The 23436-nt window shown below is 41.4% G+C and overlaps 1 protein-coding gene across 2 annotated transcripts in view; it reads right to left on the bottom strand.

Moving 5' to 3' along the window:
- PUS7 (pseudouridine synthase 7) overlaps positions 1–23436 on the bottom strand; it is a 56285-nt gene that overhangs the window by 5692 nt on the left and 27157 nt on the right. Inside the window, exons 8-13 of one of the 2 annotated variants that reach the window (XM_025872739.2) lie at positions 13782–13910; positions 12994–13119; positions 5351–5412; positions 3987–4147; positions 2905–3031; positions 962–1063 (exon numbers count right to left, since the gene is read on the bottom strand). In XM_025872739.2, the coding sequence (XP_025728524.1) occupies positions 962–1063; positions 2905–3031; positions 3987–4147; positions 5351–5412; positions 12994–13119; positions 13782–13910 (707 nt within the window). The remainder of the gene's footprint in view (positions 1–961; positions 1064–2904; positions 3032–3986; positions 4148–5350; positions 5413–12993; positions 13120–13781; positions 13911–23436) is intronic. The other variant, XM_073898674.1, reaches the window with a different exon arrangement.

Below are 23436 nucleotides of genomic sequence, written 5' to 3'. Positions count from 1 at the left end.
GCTGCTTTCTTTTTTCCAATTTCTGAATCCTTGAACAATGAAAGTTCCAATCCACAACCTCCCCAACCCTAATCCATGAAGGTAACGGAAGTAATTCATAACAGCCTGTGGGGAATGGGAAATAAGGGTAGAGAATTCTAACTTTTCACTCTATAAACTTCTGTGCTCGTTGACTTTTAAAACATAGTAAGCAGGTATTACTTACATGGTGTCAAATAAAAAAGGCTAAAAGAAGCAATGTTAAAGTAGAACTATCCATTCACTTTCTCAATGACTTTTTCCAAAGCCTTCCTATCCTTAATAAGAATTAGTGGACTTCAGAAATTTAAATAACGCCAGTAGTAAGAGCAACCCTGGTAACAACACCAATACTACTACAACTACCACTAGTACTGCCACAATTTTGTTTCTTAATTTACTCCTCCGGGGGCGCCTGGCCGGCTTAGTTACTGGGTCATGTGACTCCTGATCTTGGGGTTATAAGTTTGAGCCCCATGCTGGGTGTAGAGATTACTTAAAAATAAAAAAATAAAAAAAAAATTTTTAATTATCCCTCTGAATACATCCCTTCCTGGGGGGCTTTATACATAAACATGATTTATAAATGCTTGAAATTGAAACATTTTCAAGCCTGATGGAAATCAAAGTTCTAAAATTATATTTCAAGTACTGATTCTTTCCCCCCTCTCTCTACCCTTGGCGGCCAGTGGCTTAAATACGTCAGACTTTTTTTTTTTTTTTTTAAGATTTTATTTATTTATTTGACAGAGATAGAGCACAAGCAGGGGGAGCGGAAGGCAGAGGGAGAAGCAGGCTCCCTGTGGAGCAGGGGGAGCCCAATGTGGGGCTCGATCCCAGGACTTTGGAATCGTGACCTGAGCCGAAGGCAGCTGCTTAACCAACTGAGCCACCCAGGTGCCCTGTCAGACTTTTAACTATTTTCCCCAGACAGGGAACTTACTTTTATGCTTTGGGTAGATAACATCAAAGCCCGGCAAGGGCATTACCACATCATGGATGGAGTAATTATTAACATCTTCTTCATCAATGTAGGTGGCTGTAGCTGCAAAGTCACAAATAGAGAAATTAAGAAAAATTATGAAAATAGGTATATCTGCATGAGCCTGATCTTCTAAAATTATACCCATCTAAGAAGTCAGAAGTACAAGCTGACATGGCTGAGTGGTCTACAAAGCTTAAAGAAATGAAGTTAGAGATCTTTTTGTCCTTTCTTTATTTCCCAAGAAATAAAAATCATGGACTGAGATAAGTGGAAAGTAAAAAAAAAAAAATTATTTCTCACCCTCAATTTTCTAGAATGTTTACTTTTTTTTTTAAGATTTTATTTATTTATTTGAAAGAGAGAACGAGAGAGTGCATGAGAGGGAGGAGGGTCAGAGGGAGAAGCAGACTCCCTGCTGAGCAGGGAGCCCAATGTGGGACTCGATCCCGGCACCCGGGGATCATAACCTGAGCTGAAGGCAGTCGCTTAACCGACTGAGCCACACAGGTGCCCCTAGAATGTTTGCTTTAAATAATCAGCGCCTTTTTCCTTTTTAAACAACACAAAAAAATACTATCTAGAACGCTATCATCAATGGATGCATTCTGCTAAGAGAATAATTTTTTTTTTTTAAGATTTTATGTATTTGACAGAGAGAGAGATAGCGAGAGCAGGAACACAAGCAGGGGGAGCGGGAGAGGGAGAAGCAGGCTTCCCGAGGAGCAGAGAGCCCAATGTGGGGCTCGATCCCAGGACTCTGGGATCATGACCTGAGCCGAAGGCAGACGCTTAACGACTGAGCCACCCAGGCGCCCAGCTAAGAGAATAATTTAAAAAATCCATCTGCATTTAGAGAATGAAATGGGACATCAAAATACACTGGATGTAATCAACACTGGATGAGGTTAAAAACTATTAATTCAGCTTAATAAAAATTTCTCAACAGAAACCTTAGTGGATTTACTGGGCATATGTGTAGATGAGCAGGCTATGTCTTCAGATAGTAGAAGGACAGCCGGGTATGCCAGAAGAACATGGACTGTGGAAACAGGCAGACTTTGACTCTGAATCCCTGCCTTTTCTTTTTTTTAACCAGCTTTGGAACCCTGTGAACCTCGTCTGAAGAACAGAGAGAATACCTCACAGAATACTATGAGCTTTAAACCGGAAGATGTAGGCAAAGGGCTTAGCACAAGGCCTGGCCCGTAGTGAGGGCTCAGCATCGGATGGGATCATCTGTGTTTTATGAATGCTGAGGGCACAGGGTATGCACTAAATGTGTTATATCATGGCCTGTATGTAAAGTGAGCTCCAGTTGAGTGTTGACTTAAAGAAACTCTTTAAAACTGGCAGACAACAGCTGAGAGGCCAAGGTATGTCCAGAAGTAGAGAGGAGTTTGCAAGACCCAGATTATAGTTTGGAAAAAGATTTAAGGCAACACTGAGTCCAAATCTTATTCTAGTTGAGAAAATGGAGGCCCAGAGACCTCCAGAGAGAGTTAGGTGCTTACGCAAATTGGATATATATTTTTTCTTTTTTAAAAGGCTTTATTTATTCATTTGACAGAGAGAGACAGACAGAAAGTGCAAGCAGGGGGAGCTGCAGGCAGAGGGAGAGGGAGAAGCAGACTCCCGCTGAGCAGGAAGCCTGATGCGGGGCTCCATCCCAGGACCCCGGGATCATGACCTGAGCCGAAGGCAGATGCTTAATTAATTGGTGCCCCAAACTGGATATATATTTTCATTAAAGACACAGAATCAAACTGTTCAATCTGAGTTTACAATGTCTTTCCACTTCAACCTTACTAGACATCTCTCTAAGTAGTGGCCAGGCTGGATTTTAAGCACCAATGTCAAACAACTCTAGTTGGGTGGAATAATGAGGATATCTGCCTTTTTACCTCCTTTGAGAACAAGGTCACCTGGAACGGGCTTCAGTCCGTACTCTTCTATTCTCTTGCTTACCATGTTATTCCATACATAGCTTTGGTAGCTATGAATATACATTAAGCGATTATTTCTTGGTATCTGGAAGGAAGGAAAAAAATACATATTCTGAATATTAAAAGTACTGTACTTTCCAAGATATCTCACTTGTTTAGTGGTGACCCTAGGATAAGCAGCTCATACCTTGTCATTTTTCTAATGGCTGACAGAAACAGTGACTGACGTGCAGCACCCAGTGTGAGAGACAGAACTTCTCTGACTCTGACTATGGGTATTCACAGTCAGCTCCGAATGCAGTGGTTGCCATGCATTCATGCAAACAAAGCAACTCTGGGAGAACCTCTACCCTGAATCAAAGACACAGGGCTCAAACTGTAGAAATTTACACATCACTTACAGTGCAAACAGTGCTTTCTTCCTGATAATTCCATGGAAGGAGAAAACCTAGATGACCGAATGGACAACTAATTTCACATAGCAAAAATTCTGTTTTGTTTGCCCGGGGAAGCATAAATAAGACTGAAGTTGAAGAGTTATAACCAGTCTATTCTGGATTATAGATATTTGAATACTAGCACAGGCCACACGTGCCAAGATAGGACCCACTGTTGAACCACCACGAAGAAACCAAACAAACGCAATCATTTAAACCACTTCTCGTGCAACCCCTTACTTAGGTAGGTTACAGTGCTGATGCTGGAGAATGATCAAGAAATGACCTCTAAGAAGGACTGTGAATTTCTAAGTACTAAGACGCTTAATTTAAATTTCTTTGCAGACAATATTTCCACTTTAATGCTTTTCTCATGCCCTCAATGTTAATAACTATTGCCAACATTTCCCCCACCCACCCACCACCCCCATCGCCATTCAGGGTACAAACAAGGATCACTCAGGTAACGCGGCACTCAGAGATCACCAAAGGATCCTTATTTCCCTTCTGCTCTTTCAAAATTTAGTAAAATATTTAAAGATAAAATTTAAAAAGCATTAAGCCACCTCAAGTCATTCGCCTGACTTTACAAATAGCACTCACTATGCCAAATGCAGAGACTATATTCTTCATTCCATATTTTGAAAGTCCTCGAAGCAGCTGCCCTTCCACACACCTTTTGACGGGAAGTTTTCTGAGGGCAGCAGCTGGGTCTTTGGTCTTCGCCCACTCTTCCCTGCACTTAACCAAGTAGCCCTTTTCGGCTGGGGGAAAAAAAAGCTGTGATTGAAACAATTTATCGAATAGACAGATTTCCATAACTTAATGTGCTTCCTAGAGAACACAAAATTAGAAAATGCTCTTTGTAATACAGGTACTCTGAACAGCTTCTGTTCACCTGCGAATACCCATCAGAATGTGAAATGGCGGGACAGGCAGAGTGTACTGAACGAGCCGGCTTTGTTCACCTACTGCCACCCCAGGATTTTTTTTTTTTTTTAGATTTTATTTATTTATTTGACAGACACAGCAAGACAGGAAACAGGCAGGGGGAGTGGGAGAAGGAGAGGCAGGCTTCCCCGAGCAGGGAGCCCGATGCGTGGCTTGATCCCAGGACTCTGGGATCATGACCTGAGCCGAAGGCAGACGCTTAACAACTGAGCCACCCAGGTGCCGCCACCCCAGGATTTAAAGACCATTACTATTCCATGATCATGGCTGATTCAACACAAAACAAAACTCACGTAGTCCTTTCTTCCTTCTCTCTTTCTACTGTGTTGGCAAATTTAATAGGCCACTCTCCTTAAAATTAGACAACTTTATCTCTCTTAATTTGCAAATGAATAACTACCCAAAGGGCATAATTATTTTGATAATTTGTACAGTTTTTTTTTTTTTTTTGAAAAGCTCCATGCCCAGCACGGAGCCCAATGTGGGGCTCAAACTCACAACCCTGCGATCAAGACCTGGGCTGAAATCAAGAGTCGGACACTCAACTGACTGAGCTACCCAGTGCCCTTGTACAGTAGTATTTAAATCTTTTTTTATACAGTACGAATATAGAGGTACTTTCTGGGGAGTTTTTTTTTACAAACTCTTCAAACTAAAAACCCTCAACATTTTTTGGCCCAGTCTTTACATTCTATTACGCTATGCTTTAACAAACTAACCACAAGTGAAATGTGTCTGGATTCCTGCATGTTCAGAGATTTAGTAATGCATGCGGAAAAGGAAATAAATGTATTAATTTATGAATGAATAAATTAGATGAAAGGATATAAATTATAAATCTCAAATATATAATTTGTGAAAAAATGAACTATCCTTTTTATTTTACTGTAAAAAAAATCTTTAAAATTCTGAAATAACTACCCCCAAAAGGCACACATACTTTTTATTCAAAGCAATTCCATGAATACCTAACAAGATATTCTATTTTTTTTAATTAACATGAATATTATTCTCACCTCCAGAACGGGGTTTCAATATTAAATCCATGACTTCAGTCCAGGAATTCTGTAGGATAGCTCTAAAATTAAACATCATTTATTTTACTTAATTTGGCAGTACGATGAATTTTATATGTCAAAATCGGTGCAGTAACAAATCATGTTCACTTTATATATTTTATTAAATGTAAAAGTAAGTTGAAAAACTAATATAATGATAAAGGTTTCAAATGTAAATGCCAAAGGAACTTAAAAAAGAGAGAGAACAAAATGAAGAGCATGTTCACTCATTAACATTTAGTATCACATCAGTTTTTAAAATGCTAGTATAAATCCTACCAACTCATTAAGCTGTTATACATGGTATTATCTGTTTAAATCAAAGTCTTTCTGCACTAAAACTTATTTGAAACTTCTCAAGAAATGTCTCCCCCTTGTTAAATACCTTTTTGCTTAGACAAACAGAATAGGGGCACCTGGGTGGCTCAGTCAAAGCATCTGCCTTCGGCCCAGGTCATGATCCCAGGGTCCTGGGATCAAGTCCCACATCGGGCTCCTTGCTCAGCAGGGAGCCTGCTTCTCCCTCTCTCTCCCTCTGCTTGTGTTCTGTCAAATAAATAAAATCTTAAAAAAAAAAAAGACAAACAGAATAAATAACACTTTATCCTTCCCTATTATTCTTGCCAAAATGGAAATATCTTTATTTTTGCTGATTATAATATATGTTTTTTTTTTTAAAGATTTTTATTTATTTATTTGAGAGAAAGAGACACAGCGAGAGAGGGAACAAGCAGGGGGAGTGGGAGAGGGAGAAGCAGGCTTCCCGCGGAGCAGGGAGCCCGACGCGGGGCTCGATCCCAGGACCCCTGGGATCATGACCTGAGCCGAAGGCAGACACTTAATGACTGAGCCACCCAGGCGCCCCGAGATTTTTTTTTAAGATTTTATTTATTTGAGAGAGAGCGCAACAGAAAGTGAGAGGGAACGAGTGGGGGGAGGAGGGCCAGAGGGACAAGCAGACTCCCCGTTGAGCAGGGAACCCAAAGCAGGACTTGATCCCAGGACTCAGGGATCATGACCTGAGCCAAAGGCAGACGCTTAATTGACTAAGCCACCCAGGGGCCCCCTTAAAGATTTTAAGTAATCTCTACACCCAATGTGGGGGCTAGAACTCACAACCCCAAGATTAAGAGTCACGAGCTCCCCTGACTAAGCCAACCAGGCGCCCCCATGACGTTTCTGATACATCTACAAGCATATCCAATTTTTCCTTTAACTTTTATTACATTATATTTTGCCATACGAAAATTCTATTCTTTGCCTATCTGAATTTTTTTTTTCCAATTAAGATTTCTGGTGTTGGGGAGTCATGCTTAGAAAGGCCTTCTCTTGGGCCACCGGGGTGGCTCAGTTGGTTAAGTGTCCAAATCTCGGTTTTGGCTCAGGTCATATCTCAGGATTGTGGGACAGAGCTCCACAGGGAGCCCCAAATCGGGCTCCATGCTCAGCGGGGAGTCTGCTTGAGATTCTCTCTCACATCCTCCCCTACCCCCCGCCCACTCACTGTCCCTCTCTCTAAAATAAATAAATAAATCTTTAAAAAAAGGCCTTCCCCACAAGAATATCGAAATCCCTTCTACTAATTTTTCTCTTTCTTTTAGTTAACTGGGATTTTTATTTTTCATATTTAAGTTAACCTATATGGGATATTTTTACATATTAAACTGTATAAAATGCTGCTTGGTATCCAATGATATGATCATATGGATTTTTTATGTACTAGTGCGATTAATTACATAACAGATTTCTTACTGCTGGCCATCCTTGCAGTCCTGGAAGAAGCCACACTCTACCAGTCTTTCAATATTCTCCTGGGTGACACATTATGGAGTGGGCTAGGCTATCCGAAACACCTCTAGAGAGCGGAGAACTAGTTCAGGCCTGGGCACTGGTCTATCAGGTATCATAGAAGATGTCTGTGTTTCAAAAACCTCTGTTACCTGGCTGGCCACTTGATTTTGTGACTAGGTTTCTGTAGAACACCTGTGCTCATCTGCTGACACATTGCATATGACTTTCACACTGTTGTAATGGCAGCGCTGAGCACATGCTATGAACACCCCATGGCCCACAAAGCACAAGGTATTTACTGTCTGGCCCTTCACAGGAAAAGTCTGCCAACACGTGGTATAGTTTCTGAAGATGCTACCACATACAGGAAAGTTCAGTACATACTGCCATATTAAATATGTGCAGATTTCAATTACAAGAGGCCATTCTACCTGGACCTCTACACATTGAGATGTTTTCTATTTTTCTTACATCATCTTTCTTTCTTCCAGCTTTTTTTTAATTGTATAAAATACGCGTAACATGAAACTCTTAATTTGGGCCATTTTTAAAGAGTACAATTGTGCAGCACGAAGTACATTTATACTGTGTGTAACCATCAGGACAACCTGCCCCCAGAACTTTTCATCTTCCTCAACTGAAACTCTGTACACATCAAATAACTCTCATCTCCTGGCAACTACCACTCTACTTTATGTATGAATCTAACTACCCTAGGTACCTCGTGTAAGAGGATTTACACAGTATTTGTCCTTCTGTGCCTGGCTTATTTCATTTAGCATAGAAGTCTTCAAGGTCTATGCATGTTGTAGCATGTGTCAGAATCTCCTTCCTGTCAAAGCTGAAGGATTCTCCATTGTATCTGTGTAACATGTTTTGGATCCATTCATCTGTTAATGGACACTTGGTTGCTTCCACCTTTTGGCTGCTGTGAATAACACTCTTAAGAACAGGGGTGTGTAAATATTTGAGTGTTCACTTTCACTTTTTGGGTACTCAAAACCGGAATTTATGGATCACATGGTGATTCTATATTTAATGTTTTGAAGAATTATCATATCATTTTCCACAGAGGCTGGTCCATTTTATATTCTCACCAGCAATGCAGAAGGGTTCCCATTTCTCCGTATCTTCACCAACACTTGTTTTTCTTTTCTTAATAATGGTCTTTCTAATGGGTATAAAAAATTATCTCATTGTGGTTTTGATTTGTACTCAATGATTAGTAATATTGAGCATCTTTTCAATTAGTTTATTAGTCATTTGTATTTCTTTTTTGATGAAAGGTCTCTTCAAGTTCTTTGCCCATTTTTAATTAAGTTGTTTTGTTATTGCTGAGTTTTAAGGAACTCTTGTTTGTTTTGGGTATTAACCCCTCAGCAGATATATAATTTGCAAATATTTTCTCCCATTCTGTGGACTGCTTTTTCGTTCTATTGATAGTATCCTTTGTAGACAAATATTTTTAATTTTATGAAACCAACCTATTGTATCCTAAAAATTGTCAATCAAATATCATGAGGTTTTCCCCTAATTATATAGTTGTAGTAGGTTCAGGTCTTGGATCTATTTTGAGTTAATTCTTGTAAATGGTGTGAGACAACCTGTGATGGTGTGTGGGGTCCAACTGCATTTTTTTATGTGTATACTCAATTTCCCCAACATAACTGGTTAAAAAGACTGTCCTCGGGGCGCCTGGGTGGCTCAGTCGTTAAGCATCTGCCTTCGGCTCAGGTCATGCATGATCCTGGGGTCCTGGGATCGAGCCCCGCATCGGGCTCCCTGCTCTGGGGGAAGCCTGCTTCTCCCTCTCCCGCTCCCCCTGCTTGTGTTCCCTCTCTCACTGTGTCTCTTTCTGTCAAATAAATAAGTAAATCTAAAAAAAAAAAAAGACTGCTCCCCTCTTTGAATGGTCTTGTCACCCTTGTCAAAAATCATTTGACTACGTATGCAAGGATTTATTCCACTTAAAAAAACAAACAAAACAAAACAGCTTTACTGGGGTATAATTCATATATCCATATAATTCATCCACTTAAGTGCATAATTCAATGGCTTTTGGTATACTCACAGAATTGTGTAACATTACACAATCATTTTGGAACATTTTTAGCACCCAAAAAGAAATCCTACACCCAGCAGCCGTCACTCTCCATTGCCCCTCCCCCAAATGTAGGCAACCACTAATCAACTTTCTGTCTCTATGTGTTTGCCTATTCTGGATATTTCATATAAATGAATTCTGTAATATCTTGCCCTTTGTGACTAGCTTCTTTCACTTAGCGTGTTTTCAAGGTCCATCCATGTTGTAGCAGGTGTCAGTACTCCATTCTCTTTTATTGTTGAATAACATTCCATTGTACGGATACATCACATTTTGTTTATCCATTTATTAGTTGATGGGACATCTGGGTTGTTTCCATTTTTTTTGCCTGCTATAAATATTAAGTGTAAATTCTTGTTTTCAAAAAATTGGTGTAAAACACATTTTCAATTCCTAAGTATATACCTAGGAGTGCAACAGCTGAGTCATATAATAACTCTACACTGAAGCTTTTGGGGACTAGCCAGGCTGTTATCCAAAATGGCTATACCGTTTTACATTTCTACCAGCAGCACATGAGGGTTCCAATTTCTCCACATCCTCATCAACACCTTGTTACTGTCTTTTTGTTTTAACTATCATAGTGGATCTGAAGTGATAGCTCATTGTGGTTCTGAATTGCTTTTCCCTAACGATTAGTGATTCCCTGCTGACGTGGAGCATCTTTTTGTGGGCATACTGGCCATTAGTCTATGTTTTTTGGAGAAATGTCTACTCAGATCACTTGCCTATTTTTAGACTGTTATTTGTCTTTGGTCTTTGAGTTATGAGAGTTCTTTAAAAAAAACTTTAGATATAAGTCATTTTTCCATCTTTAATCTATAAACTGAGGGTTGTTTTGTTTTTTCCTTAGGAGATCCTATGATGGTAACAGTGGGCTGCTCTGAAGCTAGGAAATATTCTTATGTTATGGAAACTGTTGGTTTGAAATCTCGAATGGACTGTATACTGACTGTATACTTAGGGTCTACAACGCAATTTTTGTTCCCTTCTGTTTGTTTTTGATAAATCTGATCTCATTTTCATTAGCCATTTTATATTATCTTTGGAGTACAAAATTTGCAGGGTCCCATGGCTGTTCTTCTGCCAAATTAACTACAAATTCAAAAGTTGATACAGGGGCACCTGAGTGGCTCAGTTGGTTGAGGGTCTGACTCTTGGTTTCGGGTCATGTCATGATCTCATGGTCAGGAGACTGAGCCCCGTGTAGGACTCTGCACTCAGGGCACGGTCTGCTTGAGATTCTCTCCTCCACCCACCACCCCCCTACTCTGCTCGCGCTTGCACGCTTTCTCTCTAAACTAAATAAAATATTTTTTAAAAAGTTGATACAGCCTGCGGCGCCTGGCTGGCTCGTCAGTGGAGCGTGCAACTCTTGATCTCAGGGTCATGAGTTCAAGCGCCAAGCTGGGCATGGAGCCTACTTAAAAAATAAATGCTATTTAAAACAAAACAAAACAAAATTTAAAAAGCCAAAAGTTGATACAGTCTTCCCTTAAACACTGAAAACATTATCATTTATTATCTAATAATAAAGATTACTACTTTAGTTTTCTTCTCAGCAAAAATTCTTTCTCTGGTTAGTATGCTCTATCTATCTATTTATAAGATCTTATTTATTTATTTGACAGACACAGCGAGAGAGGGAACACAAGCAGGGGGACTGGGGGAGGGAGAAGCAGGCTTCCCACTGAGCACAGAGCCTAATGCAGGGCTCGATCCCAGGACCCTGGGATCCTGACTAAGCCAAAGGCAGATGCTTAATGACTGAGCTACCCAGGGGCCCCTGGTTAGTATGCTTTAGTATTAAAATATTACTATCTGCTTATTGAGCACCTATATATGCTAGATATAACAACAGGTGCTGCATAAATATCATGGCACTTCATTTTCACCACCCTGTGAAGTTAGCATTATGATCTCCATTTGACAGGTGAGTAATCTGAGGCTCAGAACTGCCTGAGTTTTTAACCTTCTCAATACTGCCTCAAAGAAATAGAGGAAATACTCTATGACAGATTTTTATCATTTTGTGCTTTTCTAAAACTTTATTTTATTATTTTTTAAATATTTTATTTATTTATTTGAGAGAAAGAAAGCGTCTGAGAGCAGGGGGGAGGGGCGCAGAGACAATCTCAAGCAGAGTCTGCACTCAGTGCGGAGCCCTACGCAGGGCTCGATCCCACAACCCTGAAATCATGATAAGAGTCAGACGCCTAACCAACTGAGCCACCCAGGCACCCCAATCATTTTGTGCTTTTAAAAAAATGCATGAACAAATGCAAGTTCATGTAGTCAGCTGCTCCAACCACGCACAGGAAGTCAAGAAAAGTCCTCTGTTCCTAGGATTACAGGGGACCAACTAGTGGTTGGCTCCAGCAGACCCCCAAGCCTAAATTTCACCTTTGCTAGAACATGGGTTTGAAACACAAGGAAGAACACGAACTACATAATCTCTCAGATCACTTCCAACTCATGACTTCTGTAATTCGAACTCCCATGAGAATGATTATGTAACAACCTACTGGACAGCAAGACAGCATATGATGGCTTAGGTTTCCAAATCCAAATAAGTATGTATGTATGTATGTACTTAAAGTTTATTTATTTGGGTGCCTGGGTGGCTCAGTCGGTTAAGCGTCTGCCTTCAGCTCAGGTCATGATCCCAAAGTCCTGGGATTGAGTCCTGCGTCAGGCTCCCTGCTCAGCGGGGAGTCTGCTTCTCCCTCTGCCCCTCCCTCTGCTCATGCTCTCTCTCTCTAATAAATAAAATAAAATCTTAAAAAAAATAAATTTATTTATTTAAGTAATCTCTATACCCAATGTGGGGCTTGAACTCATGACCCCGAGATCAAGAGTTGCACGCTCTTCCAAATGAGCGAGCCAGGCGTCCCTTTTAAGGTTTTTTTTTTTTTACGTTTATTTAAGTAATCTCTACACCCAATGTGGGGCTCCACTGACCTCAAGATCAAGAGTCCAAGTATTTATTGATAGGATTCCCACCCTAGCTTACCCTAGAGGGATTCCTTATTCCCTGAAAGTGAATCAGAGTTCTTAAAATAAATTTTACCTTGTTATTTCCATCCTACACCACTTTAAGGGCGGGGAAAGTGCAGATGGAAGTTTAATAAACTGGAAAGCGCTTGTTAACAGAAATCACAAACTGCGTCCTGTCAGGCTATGCAACAGCTTACTGTACTGAGCCAAGAGTTACCTGTAAAGAAGGAACTAAAAACAGAATCCCTGGATGGGTTATCAGGAATGAGAGAAAAACTTACCTTTCAGGTTATATTCTTTTGGAACACTGAATTAATTTATTATTATTATTTTTAAAGATTTTATTTATTTGACAGAGAGACACAGTGATAGAGGGAACACAAGCAGGGGGAGTGGGAGAGGGAGAAGCGGGCTTCCTGCTGAGCAGAGAGCCTTACGTGGGGCTCGATCCCAGGACCCTGGGATCATGACCTGAGCCGAAGGCAGACGCTTAACGACTGAGCCACCCAGGTGCCCCAATTTATTATTATTATTGTATTAATTTGTATTATCTTAATACACAACAAAAACTAGAAGGATGCTATGGATCAGTTGATGCGACACACTGGTTCATTTGGACGAAACATGAATAATTAAAAGCAACAGCAACAAAAAGTCTGTCTTCTTTTTTTAAGTGAACTCTTTCAGACAAAAGTTAAAAAATACGCACCTTCCAACCTGATATGTGGGGACAGCTGTAGTTCCAAATCTTTGCATTCCATAGTAGTTAATAAATCCAATCTCCTTGAGAGAGTTCATAGCTTTCTGAACTTGGTCATCAGTTCCTGTTATATTTCTGTAGGAGCCCAAGTTACCCAGAGAAGAAACTGAGTCAAACACATTCAGGGATGCATATCATTAATGATATGGCTTGGCTTCCATGTCTTTCCCTTAGCCCCTGCAGCTCTCTCTCTACCTGCTGGGGACTCTGTGTTTTGTTTTTTTTTAAATTGTGGCAAAATATACATAACATTAAATGGACCATTTTGGCCGTTTTTAAGTATACAACATAGTGGCTTTAAGTACACCGACAACGTTGTGCAACATTACCCACTATCTACTTCCTGAACTCTCTACTCTTCCCAAATGGAAACCCTGTACCCATTCAACAATAGCTCCCATGTCCCCCTCTTAGGCTCCCCTGCCCCAGGTAACCTTGTTTCTACTTTCTGTGTCTGTGAATTTGTCCATCCTAGCTACTGCCTGTAAGTGGAGGCGCAGGCTCTTCGTCTCTTAACACTGTGTTTGAAGCACAGGACTCCTTTCCAGCAGAGGTGCTGAGTTTTGAGAGGTGAGAGGGTGTCGGTGCCAATTCTCCAGCACTATTTGCTCTCCCAGCCCTATCAGACTCCGCTTGGCCTTCCCTCGCTGCCACACCTGCTCGAACCAGCTCACCTGGATTAGAAACTGATCCGAACAGACCCTCTCTGGTCTGCACTCCTCCCTGCCGGTCTTTACCTGAGGACAACAGTGAAGTGATTCCCTTGAAGCTCTCCCAGTTTCAGAGGGTTTTTCTGATAGCTGAAATTCCCCAGTTTAAAGTTCATCAAGCACTTGTTCAAGTGGGCAAGTCTTTGAGCGGTTATTCTAAAAAACAGAAAATAAAGAAGGAGCACAAAGAGGATCACGAAATACTGCCTGACTGAAATAGTCTCGGGCACCCTACTACAAGAAACGACAGCTCAAAACAAGACCGCACACCAAGCTATGAGGAGCGAAAACACAAGCACCACGGCAGGTGGGCTGAGCACACTTTTCATTTCCCTCTGGATTGTTCCTCCAGCAAAATGATACTGGTTCGACCTTACTGGATAGATTAACCTGGGCCACATTTATATTCACAAAGCCTCGTGTGACTTGTAATGATTAATGGAACAATCATATCTACTTTTTCTGAGAGGGAAGGGGGATAATAACAGAGCAATCCCATACAACCGTAAAGACTGTTATTAAACGTTTTAAAGAAGAGTTAGTCCTATTTTCATCTATCAGAAAAATACTGTAATCTAACTAAGGAAACTTGAAAACAGAGAGAGAAAAGAAAAACAATGCAGTTTCATCACCTGGAAAAAAAATCTGCTAATATCTAACTTTGCATTTCCTCCCATTCTTTTTTTAAACACATTTTATAGATAGAGATGGCATTCTACCACAAATGTGTAACTTACTATCATTTAAAAGGTATAAGAATGGGGCACCTGGGTGGCTCAGTTGGTTAAGCGTCTGTCTTCAGCTAAGGTCATGATCCCAGGGTCCTGGGATCGAGCCCCGGGATCGTCATCATAAAAGGAGTTTCTCCCTCTCCCTCTGCCCTTTCCCCTGTTCTCTCTTTCTCACTCTCTCAAAAAAAAAAAAAAAAACACCCCACCCTTTAAAAGGTGTAAGAAAATTTTCATGAAAAATTCCTTAACTTCTTTAATAGTAATTTATGTAGAAAAACAAACTCAGAACTGAAAAACCTATGTCCTATCTCTATCCCTTGACACCTCTCCCCACCTGCAACCCATGTTAACAGTTTCTTGTGCATCCTTCCAGAAACAATTTTTGTATATAGAAGCATATATGTACCTACAGTCTCCTCCCTTTAAGGAATTTTTTGGTAAGTTCTTTATATGTTGTTTATATGGAAAAATACACAACTCCTAAGTGTTCTGCTTGACGAACTTTCACCAAGTGAACACAACCATGTAACTAGCACCCAGATCCTCCCCCTCTTTTGTTACATTATAAATTGTTCAGCATCTTGCCTTTTTTTTTAAATAAGATTTTTAGAGAGCGAGCGAGCGAGCGAGAGTGAGCAGGGTAAGGGGCCGAGGGAGAGGGGAAGCAGACTCCCTGCTCAGTGTGGACCCCGATGTGTGGGCTCGATCTCCAGACCAGGGGATCATGACCTGAGCCTAAATCAAGTGTCAGATGCTTAATCGAGCCACCCAGAAGCACCAGCATTTTGTTTTCCACGTAAAAATGCATATCCGAGATTTGCGTTATCCACACAGACTTCTGAGGCTGCTGCATTCTTTGTCCAGTCGCATGGGATGGCTGCTGTCGTGCGTATATAATCCTTTATCTGACCCTCTTTGATGGACATTTAAATTGCTAATCTTTTGCTGTCACAAACAAGTCTAAAGCAAACACCCTTGCACATACTTCTTTGTGCATCTATACAGGTGCATGCTTGGAATAAATCCCTAGCCGTGGGAGGTGTGGATTTTAAATTTTACTGCCTACTGCCCTCCAAAAGTGTTACCAATTTATGCTCACACCATCAACCCCTAAGTGCCTACTGCCTCATCCCTGTGTCTCCTGCCATAGCCTATTATAAACCTTTCTTAGGTCTGCCAGACCATTAAAAATGCTATTTCCTTGGCTTTTATTTGCACACTTCCTATTGTGAGGTTAAACATTTCTACAGATGTTGGCTGTGAACTGCCTGTTTCTCCTGTTACCTATTTTTTACCTATTTTGGATTGTTATTATTTTTCTTAATGTTTTCACAGAATAAGGAAATCTGTCCTTTCCCACACAGTTTGCAAATATTATCTCCCATTTTGTGAGTTTAGATTATTTATTTATTTTTTAAAGATTTTGACAGAGAGAGACACAGCTAGAGAGGGAACACAAGCAGGGGGAGCGGGAGAGGGAGAAGCAGGCTTCCCCCGGAGCAGGGAGCCTGATGTGGGGCTCGATCCCAGGACCCCGGGATCATGACCTGAGTTGAAGGCAGACGCTTAACGACTAAACCACCCAGTGGCCCCTTTATTTATTTTTTTTAAAAAGACTTTATTTATTTGAGAGAGAGAGAGAGAGAGAGAGAGAGAGAGAGCGAGTGAGCTGGGGGGAGAGCTGAGGAGGGAGCCTGATGCGGGGCTCAATTCCAGGACCCTGGGATCATGACCTGAGCCAAAGGCAGACACTTAACTGAGCCACCCAGGTGCCCTGAGTTTGGTTTATTTATAGTAGTTTATACCTTAGAAAATTTCCCTCCACCTGTTATATTAAAAAAAATTCAGAACTGGAGAAAAATGGCAACACTGTACCTTATACTTCCCAGGAGATTTACCAATTGTTAACTCCCACCCCCCCGACTCTATATATCTCTTTCTAATCTATGAACACCCACACATTACACACACATGCACACATGCATACACACAGACACAAATGTGAAATCTAAATACTTCACTGAACAATTCTGAGTGAGTTGCAGACATCACACCTTACCCCTAGTGGCCCCCGTGTCTCCTAGACCCCTACCCAAGCGGGTCACCCTCAGGAAGCCTCACATGAATTCGACACTACTGACAGGCGGTCCACATCCACACTCACCCCATCACCCAATAACAACATTTTAAGCTCCCTGAATTCAGGCTCTAACTAAGGACCACATACTGCCGTTGTGACATCCAGTTAGCGTCCACTAAGCTGCTTGGCTCGGCCCAGCCTCTGCTTTCTATTGGTATCTGACTTTTAGCAGAATCCAGGCCAGCCGTTTCCCACCGTGCCTTTACATTCGGATCTGACGATTGTTTCCTCGGGATTAGACTTAGATAAACACATTTCTTAGGTGATGCAATGGCCTTTTCAGCGTATCCCAGCAAAAGGCAATAATGTTCAGTTTGTCCGTCACTGATGGTGATAAATTTAATCACTGCGTTGGGATGGGAGGAGTTAGGCTTTTCTACTGTAAAGGGACCTTTCCTCTTGGGTGGATTACCCTATTCCCATGGTCCTTCATCTGCCTGTTCAGGTACCTAGGAGTCTTACTACTTCAAGCAAAAACTAGCGTTAATGTGAGTGTCTCTATCTACCATTCCTTCTGCCTTAGGTGGCATTCTTTTGTAAGTAAGGAATATAGAGTAAAATTTTAGTTATGTTCATGAATCTTTTTTTTTTTTTTAATAGTTCTGGGATTTAGGGTTGCCTGAGTGGCTCAGTCGATTAAGCATTTGCCTTCAGTTCAGGTCCTGGGATCGAGCCCCATGTCGTCGGGCTCCCTGCTCCGGGGGAAGCCTGCTTCTCCGTCTCCCGCTCCCCTGCTTGTGTTCCCTCTCTCGCTGTGTCTCTCCCTGTTAAAAAAAAAAAAAAAAAAAAAAGAATAGTTCTGAGGTTTAAGGCATACTCAGAAAGGGTATCCCTAGCCAGAAATGATTTTTTTTTTAAAGTTTCCCAAATGTAAATAGAGTACTTTTACAGTTTTATTGTTTTGTTTTGTTTTCAGGTAAAAAGGGCACTTTTCTGTTGTTTGCTTTTGGCTTACAGTAGTGATTACTTTTTTTTATCACACCTCATTTAGAGCAGTGCTAGCCTCTGTGCGTTCACCAACACACCAAACTTCACTACTGGGGTTTTCTAAGTTTACGTCGGTTGTGGAGAAAAATAAAAGACCTCCGGGCACTGCTGTTCGAGGGGCTCTGAGTGGGAGCTCCTGTCTCTCCTTCCCCAGTCCACCTCCGATGCCAGACGTGGGGCACTTACAAAGGAGGGGGACACGGAACAGGTCATGCTGACTCGGGAAGGTCTTCCTGCTCTTGCCCCTGGCTTTAAATCATGGAGTCTCCTCATCCTAAGCAACAAGGAGGTGAAGGAAAGAAGCGGGAGAGTGTTTTTCACACACAAACTGGCAACCTTGTCAACAGCTAGCTACTCAGTGGCGTGGGCTCCACATTTTAGATTAACGGGGTCACACGTGCCTTTCTGCTTTATGGCCTTTTAAAAAAGCAGACCGTGGACTATAAAAACTACACCAAGGACCTGGCTACAAAAAAATAAATATTTACCTATCGGTATTGTGTGCAGTGGCACTGCGGCTGGTGCCGGTCTTTGACCAGCTTTGCAAGCCTCTCCCGGTGATCTTCTTTGCTTCAAACGAAAGTTTTCTTTGTGCAGGGGGGAAAAATCTGGCAAAGCACTGCCACTTTACCCACTCAGGGGAGACATACAAAAACGTCAGCACGGATTCTTTCATACACTGTTTTTTTTTTTTTTAAAGATTTTATTTATTTAATTGACAGAGAGAGAGAGAGACAGCGAGAGCAGGAACACAAGCAGGGGGAGTGGGAGGGGGAGAAGCAGGCTTCCCGCGGAGCAGGGAGCCCGATGCGGGGCTCGATCCCAGGACCCTGGGATCATGACCTGAGCCGAAGGCAGACGCTTAACGACTGAGCCACCCAGGCACCCCATACAGTGTTTTTTTTTTAACGTTTAAATTTTTGATTCACCTGGAATTTATTTAGAATAGGGAACTGACGTAAGGAGCCAATTCTTTTTTTCTTTCAGATGGTTTTTCAGTTATCTCAACAACATTCATTGGCTCAACCATCTTTTTTCTCTGATTTTATTTTTTTTTAAAGATTTTATGTATTTGACAGAGGGAGACAGAGCGAGAGAGGGAACACAAGCAGGGGCAGAGGGAGTTGGAAAAGCAGGCTCCCCATTGAGCAGGGAGCCCGATGCGGGGCTTGACCCCAGGACCCTGGGACCATGACCTGAGCCAAAGGCAGACGCTTAACAACTGAGCCACCCAGGTGCCCCTTTTTTTCTGATTTTACGTACTACTTTGAATACATTCTAAATCTGTGGATGGATCCAGGTCTCTAATTACTCTGTTCTACCGATTTATGTGCCAAGATCAAATTGCTTAAACTGTGATATTTCTATAATATGCTTTAATATATACTGAGGTTAGTCCCCCTTTGTTAGTGACTTTTTCCAGAATTTTTTTTTTAAGATTTTATCTATTTGACAGAGAGACGGAGACAGAGAATAAGCAAGGGGAGCAGCAGACAGAGGAAGAGGGAGAAGCAGACTCCTCACTGAGCAGGGAGCCCGACGTGGGGCTCGATCCCAGGACTCTGGGATCATGACCTGAGCCGAAGGCAGAAGCTTAACTAACTGAGCCACCCAGGAACCCCTATCTTGTATAACTTTCAGTCAACTCTTTTGAGTAGAAATAATCATCAATGATAAAAACTACAATTTGGCCATCTCCTTTCTAATTTTTACACTTATTTCTTAAAAAAAATTTTTTTAAGATTTTTTTTTTTTAAAGTAATCTCTACACCTAATGTGGGGCTCGAACTCACAGGCCCAAGATCAAGAGTCACGTATTCTACTGATTGAGCCAGCCAGGTGCCTCTTCTTAATTTTGTTTGTTTGCATTACAGTCTGTCCAGAACAACAAAAAAAATATTGGTAACAGTATGGTCATCTTTATTTATTTTGTTCCTGACTCTAAATGAAATGTTTCTGGTATTTTCCCAATAAATAAAACACTGGCTTTTCATTTGAGATTTTCATATTTTGTCATGCTCCAATATTTTTATATTGTTATGACAACTTGCATCTCTAGTAGAAAGGGGTTTTTTTGTTTTTGTTTTTTAATTAGAAATAATCTAATATGGTGCACCTGGGTGGCTCAGTCAGTTGAACGTCTGCCTTTGGCTCAGGTCATGATCTTGGGGTCCTGGAATTGGGCCCCTCGTCGGGTTCTCTGCTCAGCAGGGTGTCTGCTTCTCCCTCTCCCTCTGACCGTCCCCCTGCTTGTGCTCTCTGTCAAATAAGTAAAATCTTATTAAAAAAAAAAGAATCTAACATGGTTGAAAGCAATGCACCAATTGAAACTTATTTAACCATCTTATTTAAGATTCTCCAATTTGGGCCATTTGGGTCATTCATAATTTTTCAAAATCACAAATAATGCTGCGTGGTACATCATTGTGCATAAGGTGGTTTTAACTTTCTCTAAATTCAGATTTCTTCTGAAAAGACGTCTACTCTGAGAACTACAACACAGGGTGTTCGTGCTTCACCTTGTGGAACGATACACTTTACGCTCTAGACTGTTTTTCAGCACTAGTCCTTGAGCTCATTCCTGCTGTCAGGAGCCGTGCTCCAGCTTTGGCCTGGAAATGCAGGCGCTGGGGGTGGGTGTGTGCCTGGATGTGGAGCAAGGGCCCCAGGGCCGGCACGAAAGGCCAAGCTCTGCCCAAAGTGCCTGGTCTATCCACCCAAAGTAGCTCATCATGGAAGCCGCCCCACACAGGTGTGGGCAGTCTCTGAAAAACTGACGGGCAAAGTTTATCTTACTCCTTAGTTAAAAACATGCTGTCTACTGAGTTAAATAAATTGTTTAAAATTCATCTATATAATACCAGCTTGCCAATTCATCTCACGGAACTCTCTTTTTCGCTGAAAATTTCCCTGTACTTTATGAAGACATTCAATCATCTCTTCACTGCATATCAATCAGTTTGTTTCCTAGCTCAGTATGTGCAAAAGCAGCCTGACCAAATTTCTTGAGAAAAAAAAAAATCTGCCATTGCCCCATTAATTAATACAAAATGTAGGAAGCTAGCCAGAGAAGTTGGGAAATGGGCAGAGCTCCTACTCCATTACCCTCCCTCACCATGTCCAATCCGAGGACCAAACAGCATAAAGCAGGTCTAGTTCAGCCTTGGGCCAGCTGTCAGAGGCAGCAGGTCCAGGAGAAAAGGGCACCAGGTCCTTATCTGCATATGTATGCAGACAGTGATAGAACCACAGGGCAGAAATTAATCCAGGAATTATATCCCAAAGAATCCAGGAAGCAGAGGATCAGGAGGAACAGAATATTTAAGTCAAAAGGAAAAAAGTAATCAGGCAACTTGGCAGCTCTGAAGAGAGTCTGGAGAATATTCTCTGATAGCCATGGAAGTACCTGACAGCTTTGTTGTTTTCTTTTTTTTTTGAGATAAAATTAATATAACCTAAAATTTATCACTTTAACCATTATAAAGTATACAATTCAGTGGTTTTTAGTATCTTCACAATGTTGTACAACTGTTACCACTATCTAATCCCAGAACACTTCCATCACCCCAAAAGAAACCCTACACGTATTAACCCCATTCCCTCCCCCTGCAGCCCCTGGCAACCACTTATCTACTCTATCTCTAAACATTTCCCTATTATGGACATTTGATATAAATGTAATCGTATGGCCTTTTGTGTCTGACTTCTTTTACTTAGCCTCAAGTTTTTAAGATTCATCCATGTTGGGCGCCTGGGTGGTTCAGTCGGTTAAGCATCTACCTTCAGCTCAGGTCATGATCCCAAGGTCCTGGGATTGATCCCCGCTTTGGGCTTCGTGCTCAGCGGGGAGTCAGTCTCTCCCTCTGCCCCTTCCCCCTACTCATGCTTGCTCTCTCTCTCGAATAAATAAATCTTAAAAAAAAAAATTCATCCATATTGTAATATGTATCAGTACTTCATTCCTTTGTATGGCTGAAGCATATTCTGTCGCCTCTTCTTGAATACCTAACAGACATGTATTTCTGAATCCCACTGGCACAGCAGAAAGCAAGAGGTATACTCATTCGTATAGGATGGGTGCTCCCTGAGCAGAGGTGGAATGGTGTTGACAGTATCTTCATGATACTGTTCACAGTTTTAATTCTGATGATCTTGGATAGAGCTCTACAGTTGTAAATTCACAGCGAATTCTGTGACTAACTTGGGACTACTAAAAATCTCACTTTTAAACATCAGGAGCCAACCTAAGCAACACGTTGCACAAAAAGCCTTTATCAACAAAGCCAGTGAAACACTGGCCCAGGCTCAGAAAGGAGACTGGCAGGAAGAGGCAGGAAAAGAAACAAATCATTCTGAATGAGGCTGTTCCTGCTGGAGATCCTGTTAAAATTACGAGGTGGCTGGAGAGTTACACAAAGCCGAAAGAAATGCTGCTTATCCCCAGGAATGAGCGATTCAGCAATAATTAAAACTCCGGTGTGGCAGAGTGGGTTTATCCTGTGTACCCGTTCTCACGGGAAAGGCCAACCTGCCCGGCCCAGTGTATCCATTAAGTAAACGAAGGGTGTCGCCTGCATCCGCGAGATAAGTGCTATGCGCTTTCCAAAGGCCAACACTTAGGGGTCTAATATAGTTTCTTACGAAGTCAACAGGAAGATGAGAAAAGCAGCAAAGGGCTATGAAGACAGAGCAGCACTGTGATCAACTATGACACCTGGTGGCTGACCAAGAAGAGAGAGAAATACCTTCACTCCAAATAGTCAAAGACTTCACATCATATAATGCAATATAAAATAATGAGATGCCATTTTTTGACCCTCAAATTAGCAAAGGATTTTAAAAAAAAAAAAAACCTGTAACACCTGTTAAGTAGGGAGGATTCTGGGGAAGTAGAATAAAGGTGACAAATGGTACCATCTTTCCACAGGACAACTAGGCTTTGCTATCAAAAGCCTAAAACCTAGAATTTCACATTCCCTTTAAGTCAGAATTCCACTGCTAAGTTTATCTTTTTTTTTTTTTTTAAGATTTTACTTATTTGACAGAGAGAAAGCGCACAAACAGGGCGAGGGGTAGGCAGTGGGAGAGGGAGAAGCAGGGTCCCTACTGAGCAGGGAGCCCGATGCAGGGCTCGATCCCAGAACCCTGGGATCATGACCTGAGCCGAAGGCAGATGCTTAACGACTGAGCCACCCAGGCGCCCCTCTCTGCTAAGTTTATCTTAATGAAGTTTTCACAGACGTATGCCAAGATTTAGCTACCAATATGTCTGTCATGGAATTGTTTATAATAGCAAGAAATGGGAAACAATGTCAACATCCAAAAATACAGTAACAGTCCAGAAATTACAATTCACCATATTTTAAATATCTTTTGCATTTTATATAAATATTTTGGCTCACAAGGAAAAAAGAATCCCCCACAAAAAATATACCAAGCTGTGAACAAGGCAATCTCTGAGGGAGTACAATTATGGCAGAACTTTCATTTTCCACCTCGTCCCTTCTGTGAGGAAAATAAAACTAACTTATTTATTTAATTTTAAAAAGACGTTTTTACATAATCTCCACACCCAGCCCGGGGCTCAAACTCACAATCCGGAGATCAAGAGTCACACGCTCTACTGACTTAGCCAGCCAGGTGCTCCCGAACTTACTATTTTTTTTTTTAACTTATTTTTAAATTTGGGTGAAAAAGATTGCAGAACCAGCCAGAAAGCACAGGAGTTGACTACAACGATATTTTAGAGGTGAAAGGAAGGATGGAAACAGAGGATGGAAACACCTGAACCCTTGAGCCACTGCTGTTCCTCCTAACCCTTCAG

This window comes from Callorhinus ursinus, unplaced genomic scaffold (assembly GCF_003265705.2).
Source record: "Callorhinus ursinus isolate GAN/ISIS: 27379988/994484 unplaced genomic scaffold, GSC_fseal_2.0 scaffold12, whole genome shotgun sequence".
In the NCBI taxonomy this organism is placed as follows: Eukaryota; Metazoa; Chordata; class Mammalia; order Carnivora; family Otariidae; genus Callorhinus; species Callorhinus ursinus.
This window is presented reverse-complemented; position numbering and strand designations above follow the sequence as displayed.